The sequence below is a fragment of the Armigeres subalbatus genome, chromosome 3 (assembly GCF_024139115.2).
Source record: "Armigeres subalbatus isolate Guangzhou_Male chromosome 3, GZ_Asu_2, whole genome shotgun sequence".
In the NCBI taxonomy this organism is placed as follows: domain Eukaryota; kingdom Metazoa; phylum Arthropoda; class Insecta; order Diptera; family Culicidae; genus Armigeres; species Armigeres subalbatus.
The window spans coordinates 362,459,397-362,476,732 of NC_085141.1; the positions used below are offsets into that span (position 1 = coordinate 362,459,397).

General features: G+C 39.2%; 1 protein-coding gene and 4 long non-coding RNA genes across 7 annotated transcripts; 3 read left to right on the forward strand and 2 right to left on the reverse strand.

The window, feature by feature from the left end:
• Window positions 1-262: 262 nt before the first annotated feature.
• LOC134223433 (uncharacterized) lies at window positions 263-1,661 on the forward strand. 2 transcript variants are annotated; one of them, XR_009982575.1, is made up of 3 exons: window positions 263-676; window positions 757-1,238; window positions 1,299-1,661. It is a non-coding gene; the product is annotated as an uncharacterized LOC134223433 (long non-coding RNA). The 2 variants fall into 2 exon arrangements; XR_009982574.1 differs by having other exon boundaries at window positions 263-1,238.
• Window positions 1,662-2,244: 583 nt separating this feature from the next.
• LOC134223434 (uncharacterized) lies at window positions 2,245-3,319 on the reverse strand. The gene is made up of 2 exons (XR_009982576.1): window positions 3,070-3,319; window positions 2,245-3,002 (listed from the first exon to the last, which is right to left on the reverse strand). It is a non-coding gene; the product is annotated as an uncharacterized LOC134223434 (long non-coding RNA).
• A 3,100-nt stretch (window positions 3,320-6,419) lies between these two features.
• On the forward strand, window positions 6,420-7,109 carry LOC134223435 (uncharacterized). Its single transcript, XR_009982577.1, has 3 exons — window positions 6,420-6,588; window positions 6,736-6,823; window positions 6,898-7,109. It is a non-coding gene; the product is annotated as an uncharacterized LOC134223435 (long non-coding RNA).
• A 972-nt stretch (window positions 7,110-8,081) lies between these two features.
• Window positions 8,082-8,493, reverse strand: LOC134223436 (uncharacterized). Its single transcript, XR_009982578.1, has 3 exons — window positions 8,470-8,493; window positions 8,272-8,384; window positions 8,082-8,210 (listed from the first exon to the last, which is right to left on the reverse strand). It is a non-coding gene; the product is annotated as an uncharacterized LOC134223436 (long non-coding RNA).
• Window positions 8,494-11,406: 2,913 nt separating this feature from the next.
• LOC134226280 (uncharacterized) lies at window positions 11,407-15,325 on the forward strand. Of its 2 annotated transcripts, XM_062706946.1 has the most exons (4): window positions 11,407-12,060; window positions 12,657-13,110; window positions 13,171-13,657; window positions 13,723-15,325. In XM_062706946.1, exons 1-3 carry the CDS (start codon window positions 11,974-11,976, stop codon window positions 13,614-13,616), a joined length of 987 nt encoding a protein of 328 aa, XP_062562930.1. In that variant the 5' UTR covers window positions 11,407-11,973; the 3' UTR covers window positions 13,617-13,657; window positions 13,723-15,325. The 2 variants fall into 2 exon arrangements, with proteins under 2 accessions (XP_062562930.1, XP_062562929.1); XM_062706945.1 differs by having other exon boundaries at window positions 11,408-12,060; window positions 13,171-15,325.
• The last annotated feature ends 2,011 nt before the right edge of the window (window positions 15,326-17,336 follow it).

Genomic DNA, 17,336 nt, shown 5'->3' on the forward strand with positions numbered 1-17,336 from the left:
GCGCTGCGCGGCGAGTCGCGACAATTTGAAATATTTCATTAGTAGTGCGCATCATGCACGCATGGATGTACTATCATGCGCACTAATCAGAAATAAGTTGCGACGTCTGATAACTGCAGATAATTCATTTTATTGAAAACAAATTTTCGATTTTCTACTATACACGGAATAGTGAACAAGGGGTAAACCACTCGGCACAATGTGCCCGCGGCACAGTTCGGCACATCTGGGCACCTTTCCTTGTGTTTTCCAATCTTGACACTTGAGCTGTCAGTGTCAAGAGTGTTCAACTTAAAAAAAAATGTGAGAGCCATCATCAGTGGATCCTTTCAAGTGCTTTTTTTTACTTTTCATCACTTTTAACAAAATATCGCTGCAAAAGCTTGCAAAAGCAAATAATACGCGCAGTAAACAACGCCATCGAAAACCTCAAGGTGAGGTCTTCCGGAAAGCCTTTACAAAAATCAAAAAGAGTAACACCAGTTGCTGGCTAAAAGAATAAGTTAAATGTTTGTTGTTTGGTCCGTGGAGGATACTTCATCTCCCTCTGCTTCCACCGCTTCCATCATCAGCTGTCTACCGAAACCTCACAGCCGTGAGAACACTGGAACTGTTCTTTACATCAACATATACGGATACGGTACAGGAGGACTCCAACGCAGTCGGCGACAGGGGGGTAATATGCGGTGCATCGCGCCTCCTCTGCATGTAGTATGAAGCAAATGTAAATAAACAATCCCACAATTTTTTCGTTAGTCAGCAGTAGTGTAGGTTAACCAATATCCTACAAGATTCCAGTTCGAAAAATGTTACACTTGCCAAGCGGGGTGGCCCAGGGTGGCCCGCCTTTCCCAAGCGGCGAGGCCCGGATCATACATCTTAGGTAGGCTTGATTTGTTCGTGGATGACAGGCTTACTCCCCCCCTGGTCGGCGACCCATTGCTCGTGATTCAAAACGATCCTGATCATGATAAAAAATACGGCGGTAAACACTATAGTCCGGTGACGCAATAGTCCTGTGAAAAAACAGCCGGACCGGAGCTGGAATGGTGCACGAGGGTCACGAGAAGCTGAAGGTCTTGGATACCGGTGTCAGTGATCCGGATATAATCAAGCGGAATGGTGTATACTCGAGACATTTCAACGCAGGGAGTTCAGAGGATCCGGAGCATACCGGTTCGAGGAAACCGTCAACGACAATGGCAACACAGCGTATTGATTGTCTGAAAATTGCGGCGGTATGGCTTTTTTTTAATTCAAGAGAAATTGTGCTGAAAAGTTATTTTTCTTATTCACAGCCAGCAGATCAAAGTTAGCAAGATATTTTGGAAACTCCATCGCGATTTCTTTGACTGCATCCCAATGAGCATTGCAACCGATGACGGTATCCTTGGCACAGGCGAGCAATTAAACGATGACGTGCAGATTGATAGGGCGAGTCAGTGATCTGAGTGCCGATTCCGAAAGAATGCGCATTTTGGTCTTAGTTATATTTCGACAAACATGGACGGAAAAACAGTTGCTCAGTACGAGGTAGAACATGCGACCGCCATCACGGATAATGTAATCAATGTTGATACGGCGGCACAATGACAATCCATAAACGAATTCTAACGGAGTTGATAACTTAATAAAGACAATTACATTTTTTTATTCATGAAGCGTAAGCAAATTACTTTCCCCCTCCTTCTATAAGGCTTTACGTTATAAGGGGTCGTTCAAAAATGATGTCACATGTTTTAGGGGGGAGGGGGTCTAAGATTTTGTGACAGTACATGTACTAGGTATACAAAAAAACGTGACAGAGGGGGGGAGGGGGTCTAGAAATCCAAAAAATAGTGGACGTCATATTTGAGTCGCCCCTAAGTGTACTGCCCTATAGATTATATAATTGCAATAACAGTTATGCACGGCGTGAATATTATTTAATATCAATTATCTTAGTCAAAGGGAGTGGAGGGCCCTCCTTAGCCAAGCGGTAAGATGCGCGGCTACAAAGCAAGACCATGCTGAGGGTGGCTGGGTTTGATGCCCGGTGCCGGTCTAGGCAATTTTCGGTTTGGAAATTGTCTTGACTACCCTGGGAATAAATGTATCATCTTGGTAGCCCGGTGATATACGATTTCAAAAATGGTAACTTGGCTAAGAAACCTCGCGGTTAATAACTGTGCTGTGAAGTGTTTAGAGAAACCTAAACTGCAATGTGCAGTGGAGGATGTAATGCCAATAAGAAGAAAAAGAAGATCTTAGTCAGACTATCCTAGTTCTATGTTAATATCTATTTTTTCTGGAAGAAAACATTTATTATATTTTCACCAGCATTCTTCAAACGAATGTTAATGTGCATAAAATGTAAACTGTTTCTCGTAAGAATAATAAATACAATTACAATTATCAACGCGAGCAAAATCGGATATTTGAATGAATCCGTGAAAACTATTCGAACGAATCGGATTCATGTAAACAAGAATACAGTTCATGTCCATTCTCTATGCAGTGAGCAAACAAATCTTTTTAAAATTGTGTAGTCCTTCGCTGCACGAACGTAGTTGGCGCTTCGCTGGATCTCGGTTGAAATTTGTTTGTGATTCGTGGGAATTGATTGGTTCGTCGTAGTCGGAATGATGCTCGGTAGATTACTTCTATACAGTGGCCGCTGCTTACACTGTTGTAACTTCATGCGCCTGGGTGTGGACAGTTCACTGCAGTCCATGGATATTGGGCTAGCTGAAGAAATGGTCACTGGAATCATTACGAATGACATCAGGGATATCACTCTGGGCGACTTTTCCTTAGGGACAATAACCGCTGGTTTATAGCACCAAATTCCATACGATCGACCGTCGGACCATCTAGAGGTTCTGGATCAATCATAGGTTGTATTTGTTGGCAAACTTCGTGATCTACTTGGACGTTCCCGTTAGGTGTAGACTCGGACGTAAATAGATGAGAGTCAGATGAAACTTCTGATTGATAACCATCGAACAACGTTGCTGCTGGATCTGTTGTGAAAACCTCACTATGAATATTCAGTTTTTCTAGAGTACAATAAATGATTTCATTCCTTACCTTATAAATGGCTTGAAGCTTAGTCTTCACCGTTTCTTTTCTTAGACAAAGCATTGAAATTTAATCCAAAATTTAAAATCTTAATTGAAAACAATCTTCGGGTTTGACTTTTCCAAATAAAAAATAAACAAAAGTCTTTCCCGTGATGCCATCACTTCACGGAAACCAGTGCCACCAAAACAGCTTTTTTTTTGCTTCGGCACACTTCGGCACATCATAAGGCACAGTGGGCACAATTTGGCATTTTGTAAGTGTGCCGAGTGGTTTACCCCTTGATAGTGAACAAGAAGAAAACATTCCCCATCGAATGCAACTTGTTGAAGCAAAATCGATTCAGGTTTAGTACTAGAAAAATTGGCTAATGTTTCAATGTGCACACACATACGCACACACACACACACACACACGGACACACACACGGACAGACAGACATTTGCTCAGTTTGTCGAGCTGAATCGAATGGTATATAATACTATGGGTCTACAAGCGCTCTATAAAAAGTACGTTTTGGGAGTGAAATGAAAGCCTTTCTGGTACAACTTTGTTGTACGAGAAAGGCAAAAAGCTTTCTGAATATGATTTATTTCATTTCAATTTGATTAATGAATATTTTTTAGTTTGCATTTTGACCCGGAGCAGTAGAACACGAGGTAGAACATGCAATAAAGTTTGATTTTGTCTAGCGTTCAAATTCACCTGCCGAGTCACTCCAGTTTGGAAGTTCATTACATTTAATCGTCAAATAACACAATTTCCACACACAAAAAACAAACATGATTTCACAGAAAGTTTTACACTTTCTTTTTGAATAGTGCTTTGTTTTCTTAGTGAAATATGTCTCATTCAAAATTAGTTTTTGTTTTAAGTTTTGTTCTGAAAGACACATTAAAAGTTCTCTCATTCAACCTAAAAAAAATATCTGTCAAAGCAGCAAACGATAATATGTACATCTATCTGTTCATTTTCCTGGTAGTGCACATTAGAGGCCTGGATAAGAGAAACGTGGATATAAAATATGACTTTGTCAACACTGCAGTCAATCTTCTTCACCAAAGACCAACACATGAAAAGAAAGAAATGGTTTATGTGTTGACCGGAGAAGGGAACCCCCTCACCAAGAATAACAAACTAGAGTTCCCTCTCTCTCCACGGCAGAATACTGACTAATACTTCTTCCAGCAGCTGCAGTTCTCTTTATTCAACAACAGGTATACACAATAGATCCATAACAAACTTCCTTAATCTATACCAAAGAGCAACTACAACTAACCGGCGACCGCTTCTTATCCATCTTCGATCTACAACGAAGCGTCGCACACTACCTGATATTCCAACATTGTGTAGATAAAATCTCACAATCCGCTATTTATTGTGTTCACATCACATAACATTAGAATCTAATAAATAATGCAATTTTATTTCATAATCCATAATGACTTGCAAATTTGTAAAAATACAAAAAATTATTAAAATTTCCCCTGTCATAAGACGAGTTTAAACAATCCCATTGAATTGAATTCTGACAGATACAGCTGTCTCAACAGTTCCGTACTTGACTCGACTTAGTCGAGTCAAGTACGAGACACTGAAGACGGCCTTACTGTTGAGGTCGAAATACGTATCTGTCAGGATACAATTAAGTGGTGGAATTCAATGGGATTGTTTAAACTCGTCTTATGACAGGTGAAAACATTCCACTAAAAAGCTCAAAATAATTTTCTTATTAAAATTTGTTTATTCAAAAAACGGTATAAAATCGAATTTAGCCGTTTTCAGTATTTGAGTCAACATATTGGCTGCTTGCCAGGTCCCCTGCTCGATTGGCTGCTGTTTTTTGACGGTTCGATTGGCGGCACATACCTGTCCGCGTTTCTCTTATTCAGGCCTCTAGTGCATATCAGCGACAATGAAAACAAAACATTAGCGAGGAAACCAGCCTGCGCCACACGACAGCTGCTTTCGATAAATTTTGGTTGTCGCAACTTTGTGGTGGTGCTCACGCCTTTTTGATTACCATTCGTTCTGTGCAGTACCATAGTGACAAGAATTAATTTCTTAATTCGCTTTTACGTAGCTGCGCTGTTGCCATCTAGCGGAGACGGACGTGTGCGTGAAATCACTGTATTTAAACATGGTGAAGCAATGAAAATAGATACAGTCGCGATTCGCTGGTTGGGCCACGACCTCGGCCCAACTAACGAATTCGGTTTTTTAGTTGGGTCAACTGGCAGCCATTTGAACACGTGTATTTCGACTTGAACATCACAAATGATGTCCAGTGATGCCCAATCCCGTTTTCCGTGTTTACATTGAATTTTGACGTACGGTTGCTTTTTAGTTGGGCCATGGCCCAACCAGCGGAGGCCCAACTAAAAAGTGACCCAAGTATTAAAATCCCAACCAGCGAATCCCGACTGTACTAAGGTATGGAAATACATATTTTGTGTGCGTGCCTTTCGTGTATGGCGAAAAAGCTTTCACTACTACATTCGAACGAGCTCCCATAAGAAGCCGTGCAAATATCTACGTCACCATTTGCTGTTTACGTTTTCCATCATGAAGTATAAGGCTACCTTACACGGTAACTGGCTAGAACCCATTAATGGGTACTATGGTACCCATTTTCGGCAAAACCGCCACTACTCATTTAATGAGTAAAACCGGTTTACTCATTAATGGGTAAATCGACTTTCTGTCAAAAGATGGGTATAATTTTACCCATCATGCCAAAACTGTTTCTTTGCATAATGGGTAAATAAATACCCATTTTTTCAGAATGAATTTTACCACCGGAATTTCGGAATTTTGCGGATTTTTTTGCAGTAAAATTAAAAATCAGTAAAAAAACACATTTTTATTAATCTTCTTGCTAACCCGGATAAAAATTTACAGTACCTCGTATGGCATAATCCATTGAAGTACAATAGATTGTATGGTAAACAAAATAATCTATTGTACGTTTATTGTAGTTTTTTCACGGTCATACAAATCTTTTATTGTGCTTACTTTAAATACACAATAAATATAACTGTTACCAATACATTCTATTTTGTTTTTATTGTTCGCTTATGTTTTGTATTGCTCATCCCAAAACTAAATATATTATACAAGTATTCTAACTGGGTGACCAGAAAATCCATCTTGAAGAAAAAATTATATAATTTTTAAACATTTAATTTGTTTATTGTATTAATGAAATAATAATTGAATACAATAGAGTAACAAAAGGTTTAATTATTAAATGAAAAAAAAAAAGTTTTATCGATTTTTAAATAAATACTTTTTATTTCAGGTCTTGAAATATTCATGTTATGACCAGGTGGAATTAAAAATATAAAAAGGAACGAAAACTTTTGCATATCATTTTACTCGGAGATTGGCTGGATTTATTTGAGCGTGTACGTTTTGTTTATGATTAGTGGTATGAAAAAATGAAACTGATGTTGTGGTGCAGGAAGTATCCCTTCATTACGGATTCTGGGAGTGTGCAAGCGGCGGATCATAGGCTGCTGTATCGTGGTGAGTATCTTTAATGTTAACATCATAATACCGGATGATTTTGATGCGAGAGAACTTTTTAAAGTACCTTTAGGAAGGGGTTCTTAATTTCCACCGCCGAAGCAGTTCGGAACATTTTTGTTAACATGTATCCTTGTTCCTTTTCAGAAGGAAGTTTATGGTAAGACCACGTAAGACTGAATATCGTTCGGCAGCTATTATTCTTACCAATTAGATACAATAATAACTGATACAGGTAACTTTTCCTTTTTTCTCGAAGTACTTTATATAAGAAAACTGACATGCTTTTATAATTTACATTTTTTACAGGTTCATACATAACCTGATGTGTTAGAGAAAACGACTAACTTCGATTCACACACTCAAGAAAAAACAAGTCGTATGTAAGTCCTATAGGAGACATATCAAGCTCTCTTTCCTGGTGGCTGAAATTACACCGTGCTCAGCGAGTATAGCGAGGTGCATCATCGGCGCATTTGATTTTAACGTCAATGCATCAGTGACTAAGTAAAAGGAAAGCGCCAAACAACAATACTAACACATTAAATTTTGGATTGAATGAAAACTAATTTGAAATCGAACAAAAACTGGATTAAAACAAAATTTAAATTGAATTCAAATGAAATTCAAATATAATTAAAATAAATTGTAATTAAATTCAAATTAAAATTATTGTTGAATCACATTGAATTGAAATTAAAGTAAAATTAAGTTCAAACTGATTGAACATTAAGCCTATACTAAAATAAAATTAAATTGAAATCGTATAGATAAAATAAATTGTAGGACGTAAAGTTGTATTGTATTTTTATTGTAATATTAGAGTAAAATGTATTCTAAATTTCATTATATTTCTACTGTAAAACAATAAAAAAAGTGAGAGAAAACATTTAACATACATTATTTTCTATGGTTTTGTCCCTCTAAATCGTCCCATTGGAGAACCGTTGAATCAATTGTTTTGCTCTGAAAAATGTATGGAAAATTTTCGATTTTTTTATTGTAAAGATGCATAACAACCCCCGTTTTTTATTGTAAAAGTCCCATTTACCATTCATTTTATCGTGGAAAACCATTATTTCCTATGTGATTTAATTGTTAAAATTCCATTATATTTAATGGTAAATCCTTTGTTTTACATGGTGTTGTTACAGTAAAATTTATGATATTTTAATTATATTTTTTATCCGGGAATATAAGAGCACAAACAAGTTAAGTCACACTCCAAATAATCTAAACGTTGTTTCCACCTGAATTTTCAGGTACATTTTACGTGCACACGTTACTGCAAATGCTTCAGAAAATTCAGGTGAAACTTACGTGTCCGGTGAACTCTATCCAAAACTCAGGTAGAACTTACCTGATTTTCACGTAGAATGAAAATTCTATCAAAAAATCAGGTGAAAGTTACGTGAATTTCAGGTGGACAAGATCTACGTACTTTTTCAGGTGGAAACAACGTGCAGATTTTTTTGGGTGCACTATTAAAAATCCAAAAAGTTGTGATGACTGCTTCAGGCTTGATCCGGAGTCCGGATGCTTATGACAGGTGATAATCTTGTCCATGATTGCGATGGTTTGTCTCCGGACGATGATCCGCGTTTTCTGCCGGTCGCGCGTTCCTAGTTCAGATTCATCAACCAGTTTAAAGCATAATTCTAATGATTTATTTCAAATACTTACTGTTACACCTGTTGTGAAATCGGAAACCTGTTGTGATTTCGGTTCAGGCTGGCAAGAACCTGAGACAGCCTGGAAGGAACTATTTTCCTCTGGAACTCCATACTTTCGATGACCTATGAGTATAATTGAGCAGTTTTATATGGTTTTATCATTAGTATAGTTAATATTAGATAAATAAAATTAAAGTAGTTTACTTACGTCCATACGAGGGCTCATTGATTGAATTTTTCAACCGGGAGAAAACAGAAAAACAATTTGAAAATATTTGCAACTATTTTTTCACCCATTAATGGGTAAAAAATGCACATTTTTAAACTTCTTTCTAATTTTGAACATGGGTATTTTTTTACCCATTGAACAACTTTTAAAATTACCCCTTTTTAGACAGTTTCATAGATCATCAAAAAATGTATACTTTTTTACCCATTAATGGGTTTTAGCCAGTAACCGTGTACACCTCGGGAAAATTTTCCGCCGGATTTTGGTCCCCGTGCATTTTAAATGGGGCCGGGATTTTGATTTTCCGTGCCCAAATTCCGAAAACATCGCATATGTAAAAATACATGGGGAAAATTCCCGCTGACCAAATTCCCGAGGTTTGAGGCTACCTATAGGAAGTATATTTGAAAATGCTTCTAAAATGTTATTAACAGTGATATATTGAAAACTTTTAAATAAGTAGGATTAGAAATTTGAAAAACTACATGTTAGACTATTTATCTACACATGTTTTTTTTAATCAAAATAATTCGATTCTCGTGATGCTTATTTAAAAGAAAATTAAATTTCTAACCCGAAAAATCCAATCCAAATCCAATCCAAATCCAATCCAAATCCAATCCAAGTCCAATCCAACTCCAATCCAGACCAATCCAAACCAATCCAAACCAATTCAAATCCAATCCAAACCAATCCAAATCCAATCCAAACCAATCCAAACCAATCCAAACCAATCCAAACCAATCCAACCAATACAACCAATCCAAACCAATCCAAATCCAATCCAAATCCAATCCAAATCCAATCCAAATCCAATCCAAATCCAATCCAAATCCAATCCAAATCCAATCCAAATCCAATCCAAATCCAATCCAAATCCAATCCAAATCCAATCTAAATCCAATCCAAATCCAATTCAAATCCAATCCAAATCCAATCCAAACCCAATCCAATATATGATTTAGCAAACCACAAATCATTTTCCGACGGTCTTCGAGGCGCGTCTTGTGATTTTGCAAACCACAAACCATTTTACGAAGGTCTTCGAGACGCGCCTTATGATTTTGCAAACTGAAATATATCAATCGTCGCAATTTAACCACTTGAATTCAACCCACCCACCAATCAGCGAAAGGATCCCAAAAACAGACTGGCAGGATCGCCAAAATGTGTGGCTGGTTGAAACGAGAAATGGAAATGGAAATGTGAAATGGTTGAAACGAAGTTATGACAGAGACTCTACGTGTGCATGCCGTGGAGGTCTGACTAGAAGGGCCAAAGTCATGGCTTGCTGCTCGTCGATTGACACGCTGAAGGCATTTTACTCAAGCCCCACAGGTATGTTGTTATAGTTGCTCAGGTTGACTATCCAATATATCCTCGCATCTATCCAAACTTAAATTATCTTCCAAAACGATTGACGCTTTTTTAAAGCTTGTAATGCTTGTGTTTACAAAGTTTGGGTCGTGCTTTTCTTAATTTATTTCATTAAAAGATAAAATCAATTGTTTGTTTTTTTATGCTCTATTAAAATTTAATATTGCGCTTTTTGCATTTTACAAGAGTTTTGCGAGATTTTTTTTCTCACAGTCATCTTTTTCTAACACTCAATACACTCAAAAAAGTTTGATTTTCCGTGTATAATATTTGTGTGTGAGTGCTCAATCTGAAAACAAATAGACGTCAAATCATGGCGGGAATCGATTTAGTGTACACGCTTACATGTGACTAACGAGTAATGGGTTATAATTGGGTTAATTCCAGTAACAAAAATCGATCAACCCGAAATGAGAGTGGGTGTGAGAAAAAGAAGCGGGCAAATCACAATCTACACATAACTCTTCAAATTGGCGAAATCGGCAATAATTCTGAAACATTTTTCCAAGTTACATTTTCAGTTTCCGTGTAAATTATAAGCCGTTCTGTCATGTTCCGCTAGAAATTTACATCAAACGAGATAGACCACAGCGAACGGTTCTGGCGTAGTCTATTTTTTTCATTTGGACCTGTGGGATGTGGGATAAATTTGGACCAAGAGTAGACCACTTGTGAAGTTACAAAAGCGTGCGGCAGCTTGAGATTTCTCAAAGGTTGACAAAATCTAACAAGATTTCTTTCAGATTAGAAAATCTAACCGGGGTTTGAGTGTAGAGCGAAAACCAAAATCGAACAATTTCAGTGCAAAAAGTGCACACTTTGTGCAGCTACACCGCAAATAACGATAACGACAATAAATATGATACAGTAGCCGTTCGATAACTGCAAAATGTTTACTTCTCAGTTAACGAATGCCGTTCGATAACTGCAACGCATTCTAGACGTCAAACGGTTATCATTCGACGTCAGATGCAATAAAAGTGCATCTAAATGTGCAGCGCAATGCAGCTGTCATTGAGTTTGACATCAGTTTGAAGTTTTGCGGTCCGATAACTGCAAAACTGTTGCAACTATCGAATTGCAGTTAAAAAGCATTGCAGTTATCGAACGTCTACTGTACCACCGTTCCAGAAGTTAAATCGGTATTCATATCACAGACAAACAGACGTACCAGCTTGAACATTTTCCAGAAAAATCCATCGCTCAACTCCTCTGCCACCATCTTGCGAGCATGTTACACGAAACAATGTTTCGTATGACACTGTCACCAGAAGGCGCTGGAGTGAAATGTCAAACTCGAAGGTTTACGACGCTAGCGCCTCAAGTTGTGAAACGCGCAATTAATTAAATTCAAATTTATCGTTGTTGTCATGGTTGACGGTAGTTTCTCTAGTGTTACGTCTATATGTCTGTGTTCATATTTTAGTTTTTTGGATTTCCATTCGGCAAGCTTCGATTCGGCTTTCACTGCGTTTTGTTTATTTAAACGATGATCTCAAATTAGGACTATTTGAAATAATAGTGTAGAAATATCGTTTAACTGTCAGCATTGTGTTTACAAAATCACACAATTTCCGCGTAGTTTGATCTGCACTTTTATTTTTGTAATTTGAGATCTGTATTAAAATTTGAATAAGAAATCGTCGCTTTTTTATCTTACACCAATATACCGGTTCAAATTTAACTTGCGCTCGTGGTAAATGAAGATTAGCGAGTGTGCAGTGCGTGTATTTCTCCCGTTGTTATCGACTTGAAGCCATATTCTCAGTGCGGTTGCATTTCCATCAATCAGAAAACCATGACATCATCTTGAGTGAGCCGACGTTCTTGTCTGTGTCGGTCGGTCAGTCATTCAATCGGACGTGAATCAAATCGAAAATCATTCATCCGGCATCTTCGCATCGCGAGCTTCGCAAGAAGTCCAAAACAAAGGTGCTACGTCTTCGATGATTTCGTGCGACGAACTTGAAGAAAAATCAACATCATAGAAATAGTCTGCATCCGTTTTTTTTTGTTTGTGCGAAGGCAAAGAAAGGGGTTTCTGTTGGGACTGCCAAACAAAGAAAAGGCGAATGTGAAGGAGACGACGACCAGGCGGTGCCGATAATGGCCACGACGACAACGTCCGGTAACAGCAGCGATACCTTCAGCGACGGGACCATCAACAATTATCACGACATTTACATTCAACAGGTAAATTGTGGTGCGGGTTGTATTTTTGCTCTACCTTTTCTATTACGTTAAGGTCACGGGGAGATCAATTGGGATAGATCGATGAAGGGGACTGTTTATGAAGCAGTAATGGAATTTGACCTTGATTCTTTGTATTTTGCAACAGATCATGTGTAAATGCTTGTATTGTAATTTTATTTGTTAAGTCAAGCTTTGTGACGAAGGAAAATGTTGGGTATTGAAGTAACAGAATTTTAAGAAGAATATCTGTATTTTATGAACCCAAAGGAGCCACATTGTATTCCGATTTTTAGTATCTTGACTGAAAGGGTGTGTTCTTTTCGTGTTTTGACTCGATCTGATAAGCTTTTTAAATTTGTATGGGAAATAGATTACTCGAGATATAAAACGACGAGTACGTTTTTGATTCTTGTTTGGTCATGGAAACACACCTCTGCATTATCTACAGACTACTGCACATACTTATGATGTTGATGCACATGTCTCATCAATTTAAATTTGCGGGAGAAATTTCCAGAAAAGTTTTCTGAATGGCATGAGTTTGTATTTCTGTTCATAAGTGTAACAAATAAATGCAATTTAATATTCCCTTACAGGCTAGTACCAATAGGAACAATCGAAACAGCAGCGACGACCGTGAAGTAGATAGGATTGAACAAATAATGAGTACAAATACGGTTGCTCCGCCGTCATACAATTATCTTCCTACGGCAGCAGCGCCCACCATAGGGATCAACGACAGCAGTAGTCGGCTAGTGGTGATCAGTAGCGAACGCTACCAGCTGCCGGGACCTAGTGGTAGCAGTAGTAGCGGTAACACTAGCGGCAGGACCACGAGTAACGTTATCATCGTGCACGGAAACGGTGGTAGCAGTTTTACGACCGGCACCAACCGTCGGGGTGATCCGCCTAGCTATGAGGATGCAATCAACCGAGAGGAACCGCCACCGTCCTATGATTCGTTGTTCGGGCGAGTCCGCGAAGCGCACAAATCGTCCACCGGAGTGATGGACTTCCTGAAGAACGTTGTGATATTGCTGCTGGGAACTTGTGAGTGCTAAGACTGTTGTGAAATTTGCCACAATTAATTTGTCTTTTGTTTTATTTCAGTGGGTTGCACAATCATCCTGGGCATTACGATCGTTATCCCAGTATGTATGATCGTATTCGGTGCGGTCTACCTTTACGACTGCCCCCAGGGTGAGTACATTCCGGTGTATTTGCTGGTTGGCGGTGGCTTTGGAGTACTCAAGCAGTTGCTCCATCTGTCCACTCGTGTTCGCAGTCGCGAGGAGCAGGAACTGGAACGCCTCAGGCAGTCGCCCACCCAAACACTAATCAACTGTTTCATGCTCGGTTGGTTCATCATCGGATCATTCTGGATCTACCGAATTTACGAACCGAACTACGATCCGGCCATGGGAAAGTACTGCAACAAGTCGCTGTATCTGTTCACCTTCTGGTTGATCACCTCGGTCTACATGACGCTGGGCATCATCACCGTCGTCTTGTGCGGTGTAAGCATCATTAGCATCGCCATCCATCGAAGGACATAACAGTTGAATGCGCTGTTTGAGGTGTGAACCGACCGGATCGGGTAGGCCCTCGGCCTGTACAAAGACGAGACAAAAATCAAATTGCTTTTGCGTTACATTTCATCAGGCTCACCGATCGAGCGACTCAGGCGAGCTTCAAGTTCCGTCGAGCTGGGGAAGAGTCTGACGAGTCAGTATTTTTCGCTTTGCTGTTGCAAGTGCTGGATTTGATTGTGCCATCGTCTGCTCCACCTTTTCGGACAGCTCTCTAGATAGTAAGGATGCTTATTTACTTTTATGTTCCGTCTATAGGGAAAAACTATTTAGCCGATGCACTCCGATAGACGAAGGAACATTAGTTGTAGGTTTTTTTGTACAATGAACATCTATAGAAGCGATCTATGATAAAGATCTCCTCGAGTGTTGTACTCTGGCTCGATTTTCACGAAAAACCCATTTTCACTGACGATTCCCATTCATCACGATTCTTTTTAAATCGAGTCCCTCTCACAATCATCATGTTTAGGCGTAAGAGTAAGATGTTGCACAAAACTAACATATTTTTGCACGGCTATCGGCATAGTTATACAATATGTAATTATCTAAATTAACTCGATGTTTGTACCTTCGCGAACTTCCAATATAAGATTTTTTTATTGGATATTTATTTTGGCAGTGCTGGCCAAATTTTGGAGTATAAGTCAAATTTGGTATTTTGATAACATAGAATTTGAGCAAAATAACTGACATTCGTTGAGCCTTTGGCACCGAGAAATGAATTTTGTAATAATTCGTGCAACATGCAGTGATAATATCGACAATTACCAAAGTTAAAAATCCCACTTGATTTTTTTTATTCATTATTCATATACTGAGATTGAATTTCTCGCCAAAGCAAATTTGCAGTGCATAATATTCTTTTGCTATCGGGAATGTTTCCGTTACACATTACAGACAAACTGGGATCTATGGCCGGTTTGTTGCCGTTACTTTCAATCATCACGTCAGTTGCTTATTGAAACTGGGTCGATTTGATAGACATTGATAAACCATGTTATGAATATCCCTTTATCCCCTGTATTTTAGTTTACGTTTTCTAACTTTATGGCTACTCATTACTAGACCAAAATTTGTAAAAGGGGTACCAGAAAAAAATATTGATGTATAGCTTTTAGTGTGGTTCAAATCTTGAAACGACTTATGCCAAATCAACTCAAATTTTTGGAGGACACGCAGAACATGAGACAGAATCAGATGAGTAAAATAGATTTTAGGAACCACCCTAATAGCTACATTCATAGACAAATAATTGGACATAATAATGTTTGGCTGTTACAGTAAAATACATTTACTGCGGGATGAATTTACTGTATGTAAAATTAAGTAGAGCTTATTGAAAAAAAAAAATGTCTGAATTTGAGCAGACTCATTTTTGTATTAAGGACAAGTAGAACCAGATAGGCGAAGACTGTTGGATTTATTTTTCTTCATAACAGTAGTGAGTCTGTCTGTACTCTTACAACACTGCTGATACAGTATTTAAGATCACAACTAAAATAGTTAGCGTGTCGAATTGATTAATCGAAATGATATTTATATCATTATGAAGTTGTCAAAACGTATTCCCTTCTTATCTACATAAATTTATATGTCACTTCCTACTACATTTTTCCTATACCAGTTACAAGCGAGAATATATATCTACATAAGAATTGAATTAAAACAATCAACTACTTAAGTGTTTAAAATTTTTCTTCAGTAGAAATATCACAGTCCCTATCTTGTTTATTATTATTGGGTAACGTCCCTTCTAACTCGCAAAGTGTCAAGGTTGATCAGGCGACAGCGGCTCTCGTAGCTTGGTAACCGGAAAGGGTCACTCCAGGTCAGCCTCCGAACCGAAGAAAATGACGCTGAACGCATTTCAATAGTTCCACACCGTTGTTGTACATAGTGTGGGCTCCAAACGGCTGAGCAGTAAAAAGCAATACAACGATTTCAGAGGCGTCGCGCGATCAACTCTTCAACCTATGCACCGTTTGATTAAAGTTAAATATTTCGAGAAAAGCGTATAAAAGATTATTAGACCGGTAGTTCTCTACACTGACTGATACAAATTATGTAGTATCTAGAACTACTACAGTAATGCGTTTGGTTTCACCATGACAAAATATTGTAACCAATACCATGAAAAATATTACGATTACTGCAGTTCATTTAAATTTATCCTTCTTCTTCTTCTTATTGGCATTACATCCCCACACTGGGACAGAGCCGCCTCGCAGCTTAGTGTTCATTAAGCACTTCCACAGTTATTAACTGCGATGTTTCTAAGCAAGGTTACCATTTTTGCATTCGTATATCATGAGGCTAACACGATGATACTTTTATGCCCAGGGAAGTCGAGACAGTTTCCAATCCGAAAATTGCCTAGACCGGCACCGGGAATCGAACCTAGCAACCCTCAGCATGGTCTTGCTTTGTAGCCGCGCGTCTTTTTATCCATATCATATGATAGTGTTTCAGTGTTTGTAATCAATATAACTTCTGAATATCTGTTAACAAAATACCATTTTAAATCAAAACATAGTAATCACTGTAGGAATAATAACAAGCGGTTCAATTTACCGCTTGATTCAAATATTCCATTCCAAATGAAACATTTCGCATACTTAAAATCGAATATGATTTCACTGTCTCCCCAATACTATATGAGCACGGTAAATTGTTTATACATAAACGTACGTCTGATTACTGCTACTTACGTCCAACAGTTTCGAGTGCACGCTTACGTATGTCTGACTATTGCGACAACGTTTGCATATCGCTACCAGACAATGTTCCTAATGGGCATAAATAGCCGTGCATGGACCGAAAACTAATCCGCTAGCAGACACGCACATTCCAGTTCGAGACAGCAGCACGTACGGACGTGTTTTTTGCTCGCGCATTTTTCCAAGTGTTTTTTCTCGTTTGTTCGCTGTTTACGTTTTCGCTTCGTCGCGTTGGCGTTATTTTCTCCCGGACCCGTCATGGGAGACTCGGTGGCCGATTCGGTCGCTGGAAAAGTGCCTAAGCGCATTGCTCTTGGAGGCGCGGGTAACCCCTCCAAGCAGCTTTTGCAGAGCAACGTGTTCTCGCCGTTGCCGCTTGATGACGCCGGCAATCCGCCGAAAAAGAGGAAGAAGCAGCAATCGCAGCTGCCGCAGGTGCAACCGGAGCGGAAGGAGAAGTGCCCGCCCGTGTTTGTGAAGGGCGATCCGCCGGATTTACGCCCAAAAATTCGCCAGCTGATCGCTAAGGGGCTGAAATGTACTTTTCGGCTCTGCAGCGAGGGCGTGAAAGTGATGCCGGCCAACAGGGACCATCATCAATCCGTCGTGGAGTTCCTCGAGTACTACACTCATGACCACCCCGGCACGAAGCCGCTCAAGGCTTTGCTGCGAGGACTCCACGGCATGAAGGAGGAACAGCTCTAAGCAGAGCTTGAAAGTTGCGGACTGAAGCCAGTAGCAGTGCACAAGATCGATCGTCACGACAAGGCGAGGAGATATCGCGACCAGCTTTACCTGATCCATCTGGAGCATGGCTCCACTACCTGGAAGGACCTGAAGCTGGTCGGCGTTATAAATTACACCGTCGTTGACTGGGAGCGATATCGGCCAGTGCACCGCGATGTCACGCAATGCACCAACTGCTTCAATTTCGGGCACGGCACCAGGAACTGCCGCATGAAGCCGC

Coding starts and splice junctions, on each gene's coding strand:
- LOC134226280 (XM_062706946.1), top strand. CDS start 11,974: ATGGCCACGACGACAACGTCCGGTAACAGCAGCGATACCTTCAGCGAC. Junction 12,061..12,656: donor ACGACATTTACATTCAACAG/GTAAATTGTGGT, acceptor ATTCCCTTACAG/GCTAGTACCAATAGGAACAA. Junction 13,111..13,170: donor GATATTGCTGCTGGGAACTT/GTGAGTGCTAAG, acceptor GTTTTATTTCAG/TGGGTTGCACAATCATCCTG.